General features: G+C 42.6%; 1 protein-coding gene across 1 annotated transcript in view; it reads left to right on the forward strand.

The window, feature by feature from the left end:
• Positions 1-21,522, forward strand: part of LOC122791266 (protein FAM98A-like) — a gene marked incomplete at its 5' end in the record, with an annotated part of 841,249 nt that overhangs the window by 394,069 nt on the left and 425,658 nt on the right. Inside the window, 1 exon segment of the mRNA XM_044058940.1 lies at positions 14,442-14,558. Coding sequence (XP_043914875.1) covers positions 14,442-14,558 — 117 coding nt within the window.

Raw genomic sequence — 21,522 nt, forward strand, 5'->3', positions numbered from 1 at the left:
AAGCTGAAAAGTAAGGTGTGCAAGACAGTGGTGCAACCAATACTACTGTATGGCACGGAAACATGGCAGTAGAGGCAGAGCAGATGAGGAAGCTAGAGGTGATGGAAATTAAGTTCCTGAGAAGGGTGGTAGTATGCACACTGTGGGACAGACAAATGAGGACATAAGACCAGAAGGCAAAGTAGCTCCAATTGCAGAAAGCATCAGAGAGAGACTGTGGTAGTTCAACACGTATAGAAAAGCAGAAGACAGTCTGGTGAAGAAGATTTTGGACAGACAGGAAGAAGGTAAGAGGAAATGAGGACAGCCAGCAAAGAGGTTGATGGATTGTGTGAGAAGATTTGTGACAGTCAGGCATAAGTGTCGAAGAAGGCTAGAGTTTGGCATTGAATAGAGAGAGATGGCGACACTTAACATGATACCCTGACCCCCTGTAAAAAATATGATGAGATTGTTGCAGATGAACCCTTGTCTAAGGAAGTTCAGGAGATCCAGAGCAGCCATACAGGTTTCTAGGCATTCCTTAAAATGTGTGGGCATGATGCACTAAATGCAGCATGCACTGCAGCTGCCACTGGCTCAGTCATTCACAGATATGAATGGCTTGGGACTCTGCCACTGTCAGACAAGGTCAAGCCCAGAGTTACTGGATGCTCCTCTAGACAAGGGGTTCCTTTTCGGACCCCCAGCTGAAGAGGTATTTTAAAAAGCTGGATAAAACAGGAAAACCAGTTGAAAGAATTATAACTATTAAACCTACACCTTGGTGTAATGAGAACTAGTCTTCCAAGCTGTGACCCCCCCCCCTCCAGACAGGACAAGGGGGGGCCTCCTTGTGCTAAGAAACCCAGACAGTCCAGAAGGTGGCAGCCTGGACAAACACAGACCACAAAAAAACAAAACAGTCTGACAGCAAATAAAAGCCAGTGCTGTACAAGAAGTATAAAATGACCAGAAAAACAGCAAGACTACCACGGCTGTAAACATACACCAAAGTTTATTAAAAAATCATTAAAATACAGGATAAGCGCTTTTACATATACTGCTTCATCAGATCCAAGTAAAAACAGAGTAATCCAAGTATTTAAATAGAATATACCTGTTAACAAACAGCATATTTTCCAATGAAATCAACTCCTTAATTTACACCCTCTTGGGTCAGGTTTCAAACAAATACTGGCATTGAGTCCTGGATACCTGTCTGCCTGCAGTTTAAGTATCCACTTCAATTCAGCTATCTCAACCTGATTATTCATGTCACCCCTTCAGAAGTTATCCTTTAAATGTTGTAAAACTTTAAAAGAAAATTTGTTTTTTAAAAACACTAATATGTTAGCTAATGCATTATTCATATTATTCCTGATGTCACACACACTCTGTAAAATCCTTTCTTTTAGTTTCCTTGTCGTCTTACTGACATAGAAACATAAACAGTCTTCACAGGTAGCTAAATAAATCATGTTACGTGTTTGACAGTCTACATGGTCCATTGGTTTACAACTAAAATTGAAGTTGGAATGTTAAGAAGTCTGCTTTTTAGAAATGACAGCACATGACTTACTACACCTACGTCATGGATATGTACCTAGTGTCATTACATTACTAGAATGCAAGTAAGAGGTGTTACATAGCAAGTCTTTCAAATTACCACATCTTCTTCTTCTTTCGGCTTTTTCCCGGTTAGGGGTCACCACAGCGGATCACCTTGTCCGCACATTGAATGGCAGTGGAGTTTTACGGTGTTGAGTTGCCAGCCCGGCGCCCAACCTTCCACAGAAGGCACACTCACACGCACACCTAGGGCCAATTTAGAGTGTCCAATCCACCTGCAGCATGTCTTTGGGATGTGGGAGGAAACCGGAGCACCCGGAGGAAACCCACGCGACCACAGCGAGGACATGCAGACTCCGCACAGAAGGCACCCCAGCCGAGGATCGAACTGCAGAACCTCTTGCTGTGAGGCAGCAATGCTAACCACTGCACCACCGTGGCCGCCCTTTCAAATTACCACATCTACTGTGAATAAATCTAGGTTTATTGCCCACAGTGGTAGCTTTTCTTTTAAAGTTTTAAAACATTTAAATGATAACTTCAGAAGAGGTGATCTGAATAATCAGGTTGAGATAGCTGAAATGACATGAATACTTTAATTGCAGACAAACTGGTATCCAGGACTCAATGCTAGTATTTGTTTGAAACCTCCCCTAAGAGGGTGTAAATTGAGGAGTTGATTTAATTGGCCAGTATGCTGTTTTGTTAACAGGTATATTCTATTTAAATACTTGATTACTCTGTTTTTACTTGGATCTGATGAAGCATTATATGCAAAAGCACCTTTCCTGTGTTTTAATGACTTTTTATTAAACTTTGGTGTATGTTTACAGCCATGGTAGCCTTGCTGTTTTTTCTGGTCACAAACACAGACAAGAGAGCTGAAAGGAGCCCTTTCCAGAGAGGAGAGACCAGCGATGACTTGAACCCCTGATCCCTCAACCCATACCCACCTTCCTCTCCTGCCTTCTGGCAGGAAGACTCTTTCCATTCCTATATGAATGGAAAACCATGACAAGGACCAGTGAGTCCTTCAGATCATAGAAGAGCTACTCCATTCAGTTGAGAGACCGTTTCCCTTTCCTGGCATACCAAAACCACCAAAAGAGCAGGAGAGTCTCCTGTCATCTATCCTATTAGACTTGCTACAACAAAGATCCATTCAGTCTGTTCCTCCAGGTCAAGAAAGAAAAAAAGAAGACATCTGGAGGCCTACCTTAGACCTGTCAAGGCTAAACATATTCCTTTATGTTCTAGAATTCAAAATGCTAACATTACAAAAGTTACTTCCCATGATCTCCCAGGATGCATGCATGGTAACTCTGGACCTAAAGGACTCAACTTCAAGCCGTTATTGCAAACTACCACAGAAAGTACCTATGATTTATATTAGTCAGGCTTGCAGTACCAGTTCTGTGCTTTGCCATTTCGTCTGTCTGCTGCTCCAAGAGTTTTTTTCACCAAGTTCTTAGCTCCAGTGATAGCCCATTGCTGAACTCTAGGGATTCACATTTACCCTTACATGGACGACTGTCTCATCCATGTAAAATCTACAGAATAGTCTGTAGACACTTTACAGGTCACAGTAGACTGCTTTCAGAAGATAGGACTCACCCTAAACCTCTGCAAGTCTCAAACTCTTCCACTGCAAATATTCTGTTTCTTAGATCCCTCATAGACTCTGTAGTGAAAAGCCTTCCTTCCACAGGAGAAAATATCTTGCCTGACAGGCTGCATGATCAGCTTGCTGCTATAGCAGCAAATTTCAGCAAGAGAGTTTCTCAGGATCTTGGAGTACATGGCTTCTTGCATACTCGTGATCCCCTTTGCAAAACTGCACATGAAAAAGCTACAGTGGTTCCTACAAAATTCTTGAGATCAGCACCCACCCCCCCGAAACACTACTGCCTCTCCCTTCCATGGCTAAAAAAGAAGCTGCTATGGTGGAAAAATGCAGTTTTACAGAATCCAGTTGCAGATTTTCTCCTAGCTGTTCACCTAGCCAAGAAAGCCTTTCAACAGAAGCTAACACCCTTATAACTTTTTACAGATTTGGACAGGCAGCACCACATTCATGTGTGATGTAAATAACAAGGGGACACCCTTTCCTACCCCTTGTGCAGTCTTGCTGTGAAGATTTGGTTGTTAGCACAAGACTTGAAACCGATTCTTACAGCATTCTACATTCCTGTATAGAGCAATACCTTGGCAGTCTCCTTAAGCAGGGATCTTTTGGACTCCCAATGAATGCCTACTGAAGAAGGAGACTTTCCTGGGCTTAACATTGCAGTGGAGAGTTCCTTCAGTAGATCTTTCTGCTTTCCACCAAAACAGACTTCAGAGGTTCTGCGCCAGAGCCCAGCAGGCAGAGACATGGAAAATAGATGCAGTCTCATTCAAATGGACAAACCTGTTTCTGTATGCCTTACCACCCTTACCTTTGATTTCCAGTGTACCGATAAAAGCCAGGACAGATAGGTCAAGCATGATTATCATTGTCCCTTACTGACCAAGACAACCATGGTTTTCACTCCTTTTTTGACTCTCAGTGAGGGAAGATTCCACCCCCTTCCACAGCAGATAGACCTTCTCAGCCAGGACAAGTGTCAGTATTCCTTTCTCATTTGGCCACACCCAAACTGACAACTCTGAGGATTGAGTTTTAACATCAGAAACATCAACTACTCCTCAGAGATGCTGACCATCATTAAGGAGGCAAGGAAATTCACCACCAGAAAATCATACCTAGCAAAATAGAAGAGATTCTCCATCTGGTGTTATGGCAAGAATACCAACCCTCCTCAGGAAGGCATTTCAATCCTGAAGTTCCTTTCAGATCTGTTCAGCCGTGGCCTTTCTTATTCTAGCATCAAGATGCATGCTTCTGACATTTCAGCTTGCCTACACAATTCTTCTCCTCATTTATTCTCACCCCCACCTGAAGCTATTTCTAAAAAGGGTCATTGATTTGAGGTCACTGTGACAATAGGAGGTACTGCCAGCCATGCCAGGAGAAGTAGGGTAGTGGATGCATAACTTATACCTGCACAGCTAGCTGGAATTTTGTGAAGAATTCTGTCATTTGTGTATCAAACTGATTTGTACAGATGTTTGTGTTTAAAAATGTATTTGTAAAGTTGTTGGTGTTTAAAATACATCAGCAGTGTTTCCTGTTGGACAGAAAGTAAATGTTCATGCGTTATTGTAACTGTTTAAATATGTACATTGTAACAGCATATTTTGGAAGAGAAGAGGTTAATCCACATGACTTTGCTAGAGAATAGGTTGTAGCTCCTGTAAGAAGAGTGGAATGGTTTTATTGTTTTTATGGCTTCCAGACGCTTTAATAAAACTTGGCTAAAGGTCTAGTGTATATTGTAGCACATGGGTGCTAAACCCTGGCAGGTTCTAGTGATGGGGAATAGTACAGGAAGCAGGATCAGATGACTAGATGTGTGTGATGTCATTCTGTAAGCCAGAAATAATAATTTGATATTAGTAGGAGATTGCTCTCAGCATTCTGTATTCTGTTATGGATCTGACAACAAAGATCACTCACCCACATTATCTTGCCTTACTCTATTCAGTAAGTAGGACCAGAAATTCTTTAGATTAGTCAGGAAAATATAGTGAGAATAGCTAAGCATTTTTTTTCTGTAACTGTATCACTCTTTCCAGCTGTTATTTTCAATATTTCCTGTGGCTGAAACTCTGGTGTTTATGGTAAATAATAGATATTTAGTATTTTCATGTTCTTTAATTATTAAATATATTTAAACTTTATATTGTGGCTCGTCCTTTTTAGAAAATATTTAAGTTTTGACAGTATTTGCACATATTTATTTGGTGATAACTCTGGCCACTCCTGAAAGTCTTGGCTGTTTGGTCAACATTGCAATTTGTATTAATATTTCACTCCGTGTAATTAAGTACCTTTGCAAGAGCCTTTGTTAGCTGGCTTTGTAGTGCCTGGTGGCAGTGATAACTACCTTATCGTCTGGGCAGTAGGGGGCATAGCTAGTAAATCTGTGCCAGCCTTTCCTGTGTGTGTGTGTGTGTGTGTGTGTGTGTGTGTGTGTGTGTGTGTGTGTGTGTGTGTGTGTCAGCTACTTGAGCAGGGACACAAAGCACTGGTTTCACAGAGAGAGTAGTGGAGGACTTTGCTTGGGCACCCAGCTGAGGACTTGACTCTGAAGCTGTGCCACTGGAGAGCCTTCCTGGGGGGGACCCAGACCCCGGGCTGAGTGTGCTCCCCCTTTGCTTTTAAGGGAGATTGTGCTTGATGCAGAGAGGTCTGCATCTGGAAATACTGAGTATATCTAGTTGTATTCTAGGTGAACGGCCTTCTCCAGTGTTAGTGGTGAGGATTCAGGCTCCTTGATTATTGGCCCAGAGTGGGGACATCACAGCCACCCAGAAGCATACCAGCTCCTACCCAGGGTCTGAGTAGCATGCTAGAATAATTCACCCTGCTTCCCTTTGAGCCAGCAGCATCTGCCCCATTAAAGTTGTTCACTTGGAAGACCACTTTAGTAATTGCTATCGATTAAGCAAGGAAGGTGTCTGAATCGCAACCCTTAATGAGCAGAGAGCTTTTCAGTCTTTTACAGGATTAAGGTAAGCCTTAGAACTAGTCTTATCTTTCATGCCTAAGGTGGTACCAGAACTTTCTCTAAACCAGGCTGTCCAACTTCCCGGTTTCTTTCCAAAGCCTCAGAACAAAACGGAACAAATCCTTCCTTCCCTGGATGTTCATAAACAAATCAGGTACTACTAAGACAGGACAAAAACCCCAAATAGAGCAGAGCAACTGCTGGTGGCTTTCACTGAGGGGAAAGAGGGCAAACCTGTCTCCAAAAAAACATATACAAATGGTTAGCCAGTTGCATTGGTTTCTGTTACACCTGCCATGGAAAACTTCTTCCTAGTCTTATCGAAGCCCATTCCACCAGACACAGGGCCGCTACCACTGCCTTCCTCAAAGGAGGTCTACACAAGTCATCCTAGAAGCTGCCTCCTAGAACTGTGAGCACAGCTCTACTAAAACACTACCATTTAGGCATCTCCTCAAGAGCTAGAGCAGGGTTTGCTACAGCCATCCTTCAAAACCTTATTTCCCAAGGGCCTACAGCTTCTCCTACCATCGTTCTAAAGTGTTGCAAGTCTTCCCAGGAAGCAGTGCTGCAACATTCGTTACAAAGAACACTGTACAATTGTGTCACGCTTAACATAATTTTAGATGTTCAAGTAGATCATTGTTGCAGTATATGCTTCTACCCTCCAACCCCTTTATTTGCTGACCCTTTAATTTCTCTCCCTTGCTGGGTGTAAGGGTGAAAGGAAACTCCTGCAAATAGAGCTTTCATCATCCCCTCTCCTCCTCCTTTGTGTATTACTACCTTGCAAACTCTGATATCTGGGGAGGTTGTGCTGTCCTCTGGCATTAAACTGCTTGTAGACTGCTTAGAATGATCTGAAGATGGCTTAGATGGACTACTTTCATATACCCCGATGTCCAGGTGTTGGTCATTGGATGTCCATCTGCTAGGGGTGATATAAAGACCCTGGAAATTGGGCTTGTCGCGGGCATCTGCATGGCATGAAGACCCAAGAATTAGTACTGCAACATTGATCTACAAGAACGTCTACAATTATGGTAAGTGTGACACAACTGTACTTCTTAGCATTGTCCTCTCAGGGCTCAACCTCCCTGTGTTTGTTGGAATGAAAGCTCTGAAGGACTTTGCAACCAAACTTGCATTTTTATTCCGCTCAGCTCAAGCTAACTGGGCACTTGATGCCTTGAAGCTTTCGAAACTGGTTAGCTGTTGTGTCCTTTTAGGGATATAACCCATATTCCTAAGGCTACTGTATCCGTGATAATTTGAAAATCTGTTGTTATGATAGGCTTACTTACACAAGTATACTTTCCTGAACCTGTGACAGTTCCTCCTGTTCCAGCATTGGAGGATGTATTTATTACACTCTATAACTTGCCTGTCAGCATGCTGCACCAAAGAATTAAGAGTCTCAGTCTTACAAATTGTAACTCCGTGTCAGAGCTGATTACTCGGCTGCTGCCAAATGTTTTTTTTAATCCCTCCCCTTCTGACAAGGATGGGAAAGGTTTTAATAGATTTGGGGTGAAAAGTGTATTCTTCTGCAACATTTCTTTTTAGAATTCTGAACTGTCAGGATTGTGTGTTGAAGTTTACACTTACCTCTTTGGAAATATGAACATTATGGCATGTTTTCTTTTTTCTTAGAAAATAGCATCTTTCTGTCATCACATTGCTTGTGTGTGTCAAGTGGCTATCCACACTTTGTAATGTGCATGTGATGCAGCTGATGCCACTTCCTGGGCTGCTTCTACTAAAAGTATTATACAGAGGTTTGTTTGGCCCCGAGGATGTTAAAGCTGAAATGGTGAATTCTGCCTTAGACAAGCAGTAGTGTTTGGCCAATCTGCTGCAAAAGTCTTAGTGTGATGAGAAAAAAGCTGATTCAGGGAATTTCACAGATTTTTCAACCTTCCTTCTCCAGGTTTGTCAAGAGGTTTAATGCTACCTCTACAACTTTTCACAAAAAGCAAACTAAGCAGACAGACTAAGCTACTGATAAGCAGACTTTTAAAAAGCAATGACAGTGAGATTCCAAGAAAAAAGTAGGACCCCCCCCCAAAGAATAAACGGCAGTCTATTAAGTTTGAATGACTATATCTTCAAAATTGTTCCTCCACTTTCTCACCCTGGCAAGCCTTTAATCCTTGTTCAAAATCTGCACCTCCATTTCTCTCTTTGGCAACAGATAGTTTCAGATATATATGGGCTCTGAAACTAACTCCTCACATATACAGCTTGCAGTGGGAATCTTTCCCTCCTTTCCAAGGGATTCTCCACATCCGCCGGATCAAATTTCTTGTTTTTCCTTTTGTCATTCAGCATCTACTAACCCAGGGAGTTATAGAAGCTGTGCCTTCTTTTCTCACAGCCTGAGAACTGGCTATGTTCTGGCAGAATGGAGGGACAGCAACAATAATCCTTCTACACGAAGGGAGACCATGAAGCTTGATTCGCCTCATCTGCAAGGCCATGGAAAGAATCCATTATGGACCTTATTAACAAGGACATAGGTGATCTCTGAACTCTGGACCCAACCTGGTTCGGATTCGTTAAAGGTAGTTTATGCCTATTAAACGTGGTTGACTTCTTTGACAGAGTCTCCAAGACCCTGAATGAGGGAAGGACAGTGCATGCTGCCTATCTTGACCTAGCCAAGGCATTTGACATAATCCCCCAATTAGGTATTAAAAAGAAGCTCTCCCATTTAGGAATTAATCCCTACATTTTTAGATGGGTAGCCAACTGGCTCACCGACAGGGCACATACTGTCAAAGTGGGTGACCTCTAGCGAAAGACCATTTACTGTACCACAGGGTTCTGTACTGGGCCCCCTTACTGTTTGGAATTTTTCTCAAACATATATGCAAACTTGGAAAGCCTGTGGCTGACCAAATTTGCTGACAGATGCAAATTGGGAGCTTTCATAGAGTCCCCCAGTGATATTAACTCATTCACTTCAATGGAGCTCAGGAAGTTTGCACTGTAACTTCCAGTGGGTGGAGCCTAAGCCTTTTGACAGACTCAAGTTATGTCCTAATATTTCAAACAAATGTTCATATCTCTGGAACTATTGGGGTTATAAAAGAAGTATAAATAGCAAACCCTTCAGCGCAAATTGTTTTTAAAATAGTAAACACAAGCAATATTTGAGGCATAGGTGTTAACTGCAGGTGCACCTGGAGGCGTCACTCGGATGTAATGAGTTTATACTGCAGACAGGGTTAACATAGACTTATGATTGGTGGCAAAGCCACAGATTAAAGCTAAATGCAAAAAAAATGCATTATTATTTCCTTTGGGAAAGCTGACATCCCACTCAACTAATTATAGACAGCACCCCACTAAGTGTAAACCCAGTGATACGTGATCTGGGTACTCGGGTAGATGGCATTCTAAACTTTGACCACCACATATCCACAGTAGTAAGGAAATCCTTCTGTGTGGCACATCTGACAAATAAAGGCATCGCATCTAGGTTTTAGAATGTTATAATTCCATTACACTCAACCCTCATCAGACCAACAACTGAGTACAGTGCTTACTTTTTTTGTATGTACTTCACCATACACCTGCAACCATTAGAGAAACCAGAGAGGTTTCTCACCAAGAAATTGCAGGGTACACAAAACAAGTCTTGTGCGGAAAGACTGAAAGTAGTGTCACTGTGTTCTGTCTCCTACAGGTTGCTAAGGGGTGACTGTGCCTGTCTGTCTAGCAAGGCAGTGTCTGACCCCGGCCCTGATGGAAATGGTACACATTTGTAAATCAAACTGTAGGAGTGTCACTAGCTCAAGGGATCTTAACCTAGCCTCTGACATAAACTGGTCATGCTGGAGGGATAGACGCATCTCCTAGAGACTGCCACTTCTCTTGGAACAAGCTTCCAATTCGCATGAAACAGAGTCCCTCCATAATCCTCTTCAAATGCAACCTAGATCATTGGATGAGTGACCACAGATTCACTCCTGGGATGGTGCCCATGTCCCTCTTGGAAAGAGGAAGTCTGTGTTACCTACCATAAACCCTTACCTCTGCAAACTTCGCTCAGCTAATCACTGACAGTTGGGGCAACTTGGGATAAATATGACTAGGCTTGTAAGGGTTCTAGAGCCTAGTAACCTGTGAACCTATGAAGAAAGGAGAAGGATTTTATTCAAGAATGTTTCTGGAACCAAAGAAAGAAACTTCATGGAAACCAGTTTTGCATATTTCCTTTTTAAAGTAGTTTGTGATGGTGCTCAACTTCAAAATCTTGTCTCTTCAAATCCTGTTACTTTTTATCCCCCATTTAAGTTTTCTGATGACCCTAGATTTAAAATATGCTTATCACATTCCAGTAGGTCCAGATTTCAGTTTTGTGCTTCAGGATCACATTTCCAGCATTTTGCATTACCCTATGGGTTATCCACTACTCCAGTGATTATTGACAAAGTGAATAATTCCAGTGGTAACCTATTGCAGACTGCGTGGCATTTACATGTTTCCTTATTTAAATAACTTGCCTTTTTTTTTTTTTGCGTAGTCTTTTTCTCATTGTCACATCTTACTTGGGTGAGAGATCTCCTACACAGACTGGGGTTTCAGGAAAACGTCAAAAATTCTTGCTTAACTCCCTTTCACCCATTTGTTTTCTTAGGGTGTTTCTTAAATACTTTTGTTCATAGCCTTTCTTCTGCAGGAAAACGTATCTACATCTTATTCTGAGCTTTTCCACTCTGACAACTATTTCAGTAAGGGAATTTCTCAAGCTGCTAGTGTCATGTTGTCACGATTCCTCAAGCAAGAGTCCACATAAGGAAAAATTTAGTGGTACCTAAAAATTGTATGGTCCCAACATAAAAATTCCCTGGCATTCCAAATCCCAGTTTTAGGGTTTATGAGAAGGGACATTATTTGGAGAGACCATTTTCATCTGAATCCAGTTCTCCATTTTCCCTTCAAGCTCTAGCACAGTTTGTAACAGCTGACTCATCAGACTTTGCTTGGGAAACTAGGGCTAGGGGGATAAAAGTGTATGGTCTTTGAAAGAGAAAAAAGCAGACCTAAACACACAAACATGAATGGGTTGCTGGCAGTTGTAAATGCTTTCAACATACACTGTCATCACCATTTTAAGTGTTTGCAGACAATACCACATTGATGTGGTACATAAACTGTGGGAACCAGGTCCTACCCTCTTTGCAGACTAGCCATGGTAGCTCAGTATATAGCTTTTCAGCATAATCTCATTCTGCAGGCACCTTGCATACTGTCAGAGCAAAATTTTGTGGCAGTCAAACTGAGCAGGACCAGGACAGATCTTCATGAATGGAAACTGAATCAGAGTCTTCGAGGAAATATTCAAGGTGTAGTGAACACTAAGATAGATCTTACCTCCAGTCATGAAAATCAGTTGGCAAATTTCTTTTCCAGGACGCCATGCAATAAGACCTGGAAAACAGATATTTTTTTATTTCCTTGAAAATGAATGTTCCTGTATTTGTTTTCTGCCATTTTCACTAATGTCCAGGTTCATGCTGAAGATTCAGAAGGACTTTCCAAAAATCATTGTCGTGACTACCTTCTGGCTCAGACAACAGTAGTTTACCATTCTATTGGAATTGGGCAAGAGCCTTTTACCATCTTCCTCTGAGTGGATCTACTCATGCAAGACAAGGAGGTGTTTAATACATCCCATTTCCAAACGACAATGACTACAACTTAATTGCTTGAATTTACTGAGGATATGAGCAGGTATTAGAGGAAATAAAAAAAACATCCATTAGCAAATGGAAAAGATTTTGTAGTGAGTGCCAAAGCAAGAACCAGGACCCTTTTAAGGCTAGTGTTTCTCTGGTTCTGCATTTATTTACATGAGACTATTCTCTGGCTTCCATCTTGGTTCATTTGTAGGCCATTTGACAGTGATAGCCTGTGGATTCCCCTCTTTCAGTGCAGTATTGTAAAAATGCTTTTAAAAGTGGTGTTGGCATTGCAAGCCTCCTAGAAAACGGATTAACATCTAAATTTTGTCTTGGAAAAATTAACTCTTGCCCAGTTTGAACAGATTCATCAGGCTGACATTAGATTTTTAACATATGGAAAATAGTGTTACTGATTGCTGTTACCTCTACAAGGAGAGTATCTGTGTTGCAAGCTCTTATGGGGGGGGGGGGTCAACATTATCTCATTTTTCCACAAGGATAGGGTCTCCTTAAGAATTGATCCTTAATTTATGCCCAGAGTCTCCAAAGGGATAGCCATGTTTCTTTTGAGTTGTTATTTTATCTTTCTGTCTTCTTTACAGACCCTAAAAACGAAAGCTGGTATTCAGTACCATGCATGTCCATAGACAACTCCATACATTTTCTTGACAAAACTTGAATCCTTTAGGAACCCTGATTAGTTGCTTATTTCTTGGGACGGTAAGAAAAAAGGACAGCCTGTGTCAAAGCAGAGCATTTCCAAATGTGTTTCTCATGCTATTACCTTTTGTTAACTCACACCACAACAAGGCTGTTCTGGGCTGGATCAAGGCTCATTCTGCCTGGGCTTTGGCTTCATCTGTGGCTTTTTGGAAAGCGTGTGCTCTTGGAGCAACAGCACAATCCTCTGTACATACCTTTACAAAGCACTACAAGCTGGATTCCTTTTCCAGGTCTACTACAGGCTTTGGTAGGACCATTGTCCAGGGCTCCTGAATCCTCATCCTTCCTTCTGCTAGTCAGTGTAAGCTGTGGTAGTCTGCCGATCTAGCAAAAGCTACTGCAGCAGTGATCAAATGATGAAAAAAATATAGTTGTGTAAGTAAGGGGGCGGTGAAAGCCAACACATTCTGGCTAGGCTTATAAATGCCTTCGGGCAGATATCTTAGTACAAACCTATGAACCTATAACCTTAATGTAACAGTTGATCACTGTTGCAGTAATGCTCAACCCCCTTATTTGTGTGTGTCTTTGTTGCTAGGGAGAGGACATAGGAAAATAAAAAATAGTGACCTTTTCAGTACTGTAGCCTTCCTTTCTCAGTTGTCATGAAAGCTGTAAAGGACTGCAGCTCGTATAGCTTGCACAAGTTTTCCAAGGCATATGATTTCAAATTGCATTTATCTTGATGATATACATGGTACAGTAGTGTGATAACTCAGGCTTCTTTCCTCCAATCTTCCTGGTAAGATGTGTGTATAATGGGCATGGCACACTGGTAAAAATGTTTATTTTGCCTTACCTTTATATTTAGTATTATAATTATAGTTTCTCAATTATAATGCTGTATTTTTTCCTCATAGGGTGTTGAAAATCATTTGTTATTTCTGAATGTTGCATACTTTTGCCTGCTGCAGTGGCGCCTGTTGGCACAGTCCTATCTCTGTTCTTGGAGGTGGGGTACAGATAATTAGGGGCTGCATGTTACAGCGTAGCCACCCTCTGATGCATTGCCATGAGAATGCCCCTGTGCACACTAGAGAATGCCAAATTGCTGAAAAAATCTGACTGAAGACTGACATCACCTGGTGAAGGTGCCAAGTGTGATTTCCTGCAGCATTGACCTTATTGCTCATGCATCTACTGTTGGTCAGATGCATAAGTTACAGACATCTGTACAGGTGGATCAGTGACTAAAAATGAATACATATAGATTTGGGACTCAGACTCATCACAGTGTAATTGAATGAAAGAAAAAGTCTCACTTTAACATGAACTGTTTAAAAACTGTACACCTGCATCTTTAAATATACTAGCTCTGAGATTTCACAGCCTTGGGAATAAGGCAAAACTTCCTTACCCCCTAGTTCAGCTGCTTTGTTGAATTCTCTGCATACTGCTCAGCTAGACACAAGTTGATGAAAACAACGTGGACTGTTCCCATTAAGTCTGTGAGGTAGTTGTCATTTATCCAATGTGTACAACTCATTTATATGGGTATTTACAAAATAAAGTTGTAAGATGTATGTACTTTACGGTCTATGAAGTGTTGATGGTGATGGTCAATTCTTCTATTTCAAATATTTGCTCCTTATGCATTTATCCAATAAGTGCAAATTGACAGCAAGTAAGAAAGGCTGTGAAAAATCAATTATTGTTTACAGAAGTGTATTTTTACGTGAGCTTGTCAAATGAGTAAAACAAACATCTACATATTTGACAGCAGAGTTGTGATTGAATTAAATTGCTTACCTGATTTGGATTGTCCTTCTTTGGATAGTGCTGTAATCATGTACTAGGCTTTGGTCAACCTTGTTTCAGAAGTTATTTCTGTTTTGTAATTTAACATCATTTTTTTTTTCAGGAAAAAATTGAAACTACCAATCAAGCCCTTGTCAATGAATATGAAGTGCGAAGAAAAATGTTGTTAAAACGTTTGGATGTGACTGTACAGTCTTTTGGCTGGTCTGATCGAGCTAAGGTAGGAACCATAGAACTGATTTCCTAATGACAAGATAAGGTACGGCATGGTCTAACTCCTCAACCACTAGAACTGAAACTACAGCTTTCGGTCTACTCAACAACAGTCAAACTTTCTCATACATCAGCTGTTCCCTTTCCCATAATCCCATGCAGTTATGTTTTCCCCTGATCTTATCAGCCACTCATTGGGTTTACAACACAAGATGAAACAGCACCAGGCTTTTCTTGGCTATTTTAGCTTATGTAGCTGTTAATAGTTTTAATGTTGGCATAGTTTTAATTTGTACATTGTGTGATCATGCACTGAAGATCATTTGGTTAAGAAATGTCCTTTCCTTTATGTGGTTCCTGACCTTGGTCGTGGCTGTCATGCTCTTATTATTCTCTGTTTATCTAATGTTTCCTTGCACCTTAAGAAATGCATAAGAGAATAGATATCTAGCTGAATTTCTAAGTTTTGGTGTGCCTCTGCCTTTGGTATTATTGGTTTAACATATGGAAAAGACTTGCTGGTGTTAAAAGGTTTGAGTTCTGCAGGCATACATTGCCCCCCATTGAGCAGATATATTAAATGTGTAATGTCTTTATGTGCTAGTCACCTTGGGGATGTATGTGGGATGTGCAGTAAATTTGCCAAACGGACTGTTGGGGACTGGTGAAATTGGTTGTTGGCACTTAGGCTTGGTCACCAGGATCAAACACGCCAGAAAGGACGGGGAAAGAACTTGATGCTTTTAGGCAATTTTCCTCTTCCCACAAAGGCTCCTAGAAGAGAGGAAAAGAAATGAGGAGACACCTGAATTTTTTTGGTTCTCCCCACCCATTCTCAAGCTTCCACAAGCTGTTTCCACCTTAGCTTCTATGCTGGCTGTACCCTGGAGGACCATCCCTCCCAAGTGTGATTCTTTTACTGGGTTATCCTTCCAACTCTCCAAGGAAGGTAGCCATGTTAGCTCAGTACGTATCCCTGAGGAGTGGAGATTCCTTTACAGATTTGTGGCATGGAGTTTGGAGTTGTCATGCTTTTGGTGCTATGGCAAGACAAAGCACGGAAATAACCCAGATTTAACAATTTATTGAAGCGCTTTTCATTTGCTGAAATACGCAAACTTCTTCAGAAACCACATTGTTTGATTGCAAGCATATAAACAAAACAAAACACGTGCAACACATAGCTCACAAAGCCAGTGTGCCGAACAATCACAGCCCTTAAGGCTAAACAACACACCTGATACACTTGTAATAGGTGACTCTATTGTCAGGCACACTGACGTCCTGCTCACCAGGCTGAACAAGGAGAAGGTCACGGTGAGCTGCCTGTCGGGCGCTAGGATCTGCCACATAACACAAGCACTCAGGTCACTCCAAGGCAAGTACAAATATGACTCCGTCATTGTCCATGCTGGTGTGAATAACCTGAGACGTACCTCCCTGGACTACATGAAAAGAGACATAGAGGAGCTCTCTGAGCATGTAGCCCAGGCCGGTATGACCTTGACCTTGAGTAGCATCTTACCCTCACCAAGAATGATGCCACAATATGAAGACAAGATAATCAATTTCAACCACTGGCTTAAGTATTGGTGTCATTCAAAGGGGATCCAATGCCTGTCAGCCTGGGATGACATGCTCGACAAGCCACGATGCTTCGCTAGGGACGGCTTGCACCTGTCACCCCCTGGGCTTTCGGATATTGGCAAAGGCCCTTGCTACCCCCATAGTGCCTTTTTTTAGGCAAGACTCAAAAGACAAGCCCACCTCCGTAGGTATCACAAGGGATAAGAAGCTGAGTAATGCTACTCAATGCCAGAAGTCTAAACCTCAAGATGCACGCACTCGAAACTCTCCTTAGCATGGAGAACATCGATATCTGTGCAGTAACAGAAACCTGGTTCAAGGCTCCAGAGCGCACCCCAGCACTACCAGGTTATACCTCATACCATGCTTTTCGGCTCCAAAACTTGGACCGAACCAGAAAAGGAGGGGGGGTATCAATATTCGTCAAAGATACCCACACCTCCAGGTTGGTGGCACAGCACGAAGCATCAGAGACTATCCATGTGCAACTAACAGTAGGTAAAACTGCCTTCCAGTTTATAGCCTGCTACAGACCACCCTCGCAAACCCAGGAACCCCACTCGGCCTTCCTGAGAACACTGGAAAATATGAAGGTCTCTCCAAACACCATTATATTGGGCGACTTCAACTACCCAAACATAGACTGGGAGCATTACTCTTGCTCCAACACCCTAGCCCAAAGGTTCCTAGAATTTATAAACTCAAATGCTATGGAACAACTTGTTACCACTCCCACAAAAGGAGAAAACATACTGGACCTGATCATCACCAACATGGGGACTCTATGCTCCAGACCAGAAGTGTATCCCTCACTGGTAAGATCAGGCCATAAACTAATCTCACTGGATATTCACATCCCGACCCCACCCCCTGCCCAGAAAACCACAGTGAAAAACTTCTCTAAAGCAAATTTCACACTCCTCAAAACCGAGGTGGAACCCTTCAAAGCCCCCGGGCCTGTGGAAAATATGGCCCAGACCGCAGAATCCTTTATAAACGCATTCTGTGAACACCTTCAGGAATGCATGGATTATGCAATCCCAAATAAAACCAAGACCCAATCCTCCAAAGGCAGACGTCCTGTCTGGTGGACCCCAGCCATAAACAAACTATACAATAGAAGGAGGAAGCTACTACACGATAGAGCAAAATCCCAAAAAGGGAAGGCATCTCTGATCAGTATTAGCAAAAAACTACGGGCACTCATAAAATCGTCTAAGGCCAGCTTCGAGAGAATAATTGCTCAGGACACTAAGGAAAATCACAAGGCTTTCTTTAGTTAAGAACCTGGGTGGGAATTCCCAGATATGCTCAGAATTAGTCCAAAATGACAAAAAAATACACCAAACCCACAGACATTGCCAACATCCTAGCTGACAGGTTCAGTGCAAACTCCCACCCCCCCCTACCAAAAGGGCAAATATCTATCCCAGCAGAGTGCTGCCCCCCTGACATCTCAGATACTCAGGTAAGAGCCGCCCCCTCCAAAGCAAAAAACACAGCATCAATGGGACCAGACGGTGTCCCGGGCTGCATCCTACATGAACTCCAAGAAGAGCTAAACCCAAACATAAAACTACTGTTCAGTCTCCGCCTTTACTACGGGATATGTACCCAAAGAGTGGCGTACAGCAACAGTGGCCCCCCCTCCACAAAGGTGGTGCCTCAACGGATCCTGGAAACTATCGCCCCATAAGCCTGACTAGCTTGGTCTGCAAAGCTATGGAAAGGATCATCATGGACCTCATAAATAAAGATATTGGGGAACTACAGACACTGGATCCTACCCAGTTCGGCTTTAAGGGCAGATCCTGCCTCTTAAACCTGGTTGATTTCTTTGAAACAGTCACCAAGGCCATTGACGAGGGGAAGGTGATCCACACAGCCTACCTGGACCTTGCAAAAGCCTTCGATACAATACCCCACTCTGGCATTATAGATAAGCTCACCAGCTTAAATATAAACCCCTACGTCACTAGATGGGTTGCAAACTGGCTCAAGGACAGAACCCACATGGTTAAAATTGCTGGAGCCATGTCAGACTCCAAACCAGTTACAAGTGGCATCCCACAAGGCTCAGTCCTGGGACCTCTCCTTTTCGGTATATATTTCTCGGAGGTACAGGCCAACACGGAAGGACTGTGGCTGACCAAGTTCGCAGATGACTGCAAACTGGGCGCCATAGTCGACTCTCCAGCCGACACAAGCATCCTCCAAAAGGGCCTCATAGAAACAGACAACTGGTGCCAGAGCCATGGCCTCAAGCTAAATGCCAAAAAGTGTATAGTCATCCCCTTTGGCAAAAACAATGTGCCCACAAATTACCACATATTTGGTAATCCATTAAGTACAGAAGAAGTAATTAGGGACCTGGGGACCCAAGTTGATAGCAATCTCTCATTTGACAACCACGTGGCCAAAGTGGTTAGAAAAACATTTTATATAGCCCACCTAATCATGAAGGGATTCACATCTAGATCAGCGGAGGTCATCGTGCCTCTTTACTCATCCCTCATCAGGCCCATAATTGAGTGCGATGCCCCTTTTGGGATTTACCTTACCAGACACCTGCAGCAACTGGAAAGACCCCAAAAGTACCTCACCAAGAGGATCAAAGGGCTCAAACAGATGCCATATGCTGCCCGGTTAAAGAAACTCCAGCTGTACTCAGTGGCATTACCGCCTGCTCAGAGGCGATTTGTGCCTGACGTATAAAGCCATGTCCAACCCGGAATTAATGGACATGCTGCACCTCAGAAAATCCAAATCCCATCAAGCTACGTGGTCGAGAGACTTGAACCTCAGCACTGAAATAAATAGGACATGCTGGAGGGACAGATTCATAATCCAGAGGCTCCCTTCACTCTGGAATAAAATCCCAGTCAAGGTTAGGCAGAGTCCCTCATTGACTCTCTTCAAGAGGAATCTTGATGAGTGGATGGGAGATCGTAGGTTTACCCCAGGTATCACTTCTGTGTCACTGTTGAGGCACAGTATACTAACCTCGAAAAAGGGCATAGCAAAATTAATTTAAAATGGGTGGTGAAAGCCAAACACACTCTGGTTAGGCTTGTAAATGCCCTAGGGCAGATAGCCTAGTATGAACCTATGAACATATAAATACACACAATGAATCATTGTCAAACCAATCAGAACTCATCAGTATATTTGATTGTTTACTTAATTCATAAATTATTTGATTAAAAAATTAGAAAAATGTGAAAATGTAGAAAAATATTATCTTAGACACCAGCCCTACCTACCCATAATCAACACATTGAAACACTAGAGTAGAATACTAAGGTACAGGAATAAAAAAATACAGAAATGAAAAATCGCAACATTATAAAATTGCCGTACTGTATATTAGCAACATGATAAAATAATTGCAGAAATGAGCAATAATAATAATTGAACAATATTAAGAAATGCCCAAATTATTATGGGAGTATTGATGGGCAACAGGAATTAAGAAGGAGTGAAAGATTACTCCATCTACAACAAGGACAAAACAGCAACGTCCACTTAAATCAGGATTCCAACACAAATTTTCGGTTAGCCAACAATATGGGGGCCAAACCAAAACAGAACAGTTACCAGTCAAACAAATGACAACGGAAATACAACAAAAGAAATACATAATAGTAGACACTTTTGAGTATTCTGGTTCTGTTTGTGTTGATGTTCATCATGTTACCCTGCTGCAGTCATTACACTTGGTTTATCCTATCGTCAGGCGGTCCCGCAGTCGGCCGGATTTCCAAAGTCTTGGTCTGACGTCTGTTGCTGTCGCCTCATCCCTGACGTCAGTGCGCCAGGGGTACATATATTGCAACCGACGCCATTTTCTTCAGTCTTTCTTGCCGCATGGTGCCCGAAGCAGAAGCAGTTCGCAAGTGCCGGTCGGCCGACTCCTGAGATTTTCGAATTCGAATTTCAGACCGAAGTCTTCTATAAAGCTAAGTACCCCGTTGGGGAAACTTTTCTTGCCTCAGACCGATGTCAGAAAAAGTTAACAATTGTATTTCTTGTGGGAAGCAAATACCTCATAAGGATTTTCATTCTTTTCATTCTTATTGCATACCTTGCCCTAGGCCCTAACATGCCATTGGAGCTACCGACTATCGGCGTGCATAAAAAGCGCAGGGATAAGGATAGACAGCCCAGGGCCAAGCCTGATTCCGAGGCCTCGGTTGATCCGGTCTCCAGTTCTCCGGTTCTCCGGTTATCAGTGAGGCTCCGATGCAGCCTCTGACTACCGCAGTTCAAGAAACCGAGACCGCTACAGATATTTTGACGGAATGTACTAGGCCGACGCAGCCTTTTACTTCAGGCCCTACCGACGATTTACCTTCCAAGGATGTTGGTGCTTCTGAAACGTCATCGGTTTCTGAAGGCGTTTTCAGACCGACGACTCTTACAGTCAAAACATTTTCTAAGTCGAAGACTCCTTCCAAACTGAAAAAGGCTTCACTTCAGTCTCCTGTTCAAGGCCCTATGCCTAAGAAACAGATGCTCAAGATGGCTGAAGATTTGATTTCTCTTATCAGGGGTTCTCAGCCTCCTCCTGACCAAAGGCCTGGACAAGAGGAAGAATCTGCTTCCTCTGAACAACTGTCTATTTCTTCGGATTCCTCTGAGGACCAAGACTATTCCTTCTCTCCTTATGAAGATTCTGATGCTGAGGACTCTATTCCCTCAGCTTCCCCTCCAGAAGATTACTCTTTTGGGGAAACTTTACACACTATGAGGGAACATTTTCACTGGGAAGGTCAGGATTACTCTGATTCCAAGAAAAGGCTCAGAGAGTTTCTTTTACTCCCCCAACACAGACCTCTAGCCATCCCTCCTGTTTTGGACATTGTGGATGATGTCTATTTAGAATCCAGTTTCAACCCTGACTCTCTGCCTCCTGCCCCGGCCAAGCCTGACAGATACTACAGAGTACCTGATTCCCACAAATTTCTTTACAAAAGCCCAGTAGCTGACCCAGAGACAATCTCCCAGGGTCCCAAGGGGGCTAAGGCTTCCATGGCTAAAAATCCAATACCTTCTGAAAGGGATTCAAGAGCACTAGACAGATGGGGGAAAAAGGTTTATACCACAGCCACTTTAGCTATGAGGGGGGGGGGGGGGGGTCTTGGATCCGATATCGGATCCGAGCCGGCAACTTGTTTCATAGCTAATGGATCCGAGCTCCTAGCTCCTCCTCTCACCCATAATCCCCTGCTAACCCTCCATGACCCCAGATCTAGTTTGCCGCGCTTGTGGATGGCTGGATTCTTTTGAGCTCTTAGCGAATTTGTCAGTTAAGTGTGATTTTTATTTAACTTTCCTCTGTAGTTAAACTTAAAAAGTGTGTAAGAGTCAGGTTCCCTGTATTT

This window comes from Protopterus annectens, chromosome 1.part2 (genome assembly GCF_019279795.1).
Source record: "Protopterus annectens isolate FY-2018-M chromosome 1.part2, PAN1.0, whole genome shotgun sequence".
NCBI lineage: Eukaryota > Metazoa > Chordata > Ceratodontiformes > Protopteridae > Protopterus > Protopterus annectens.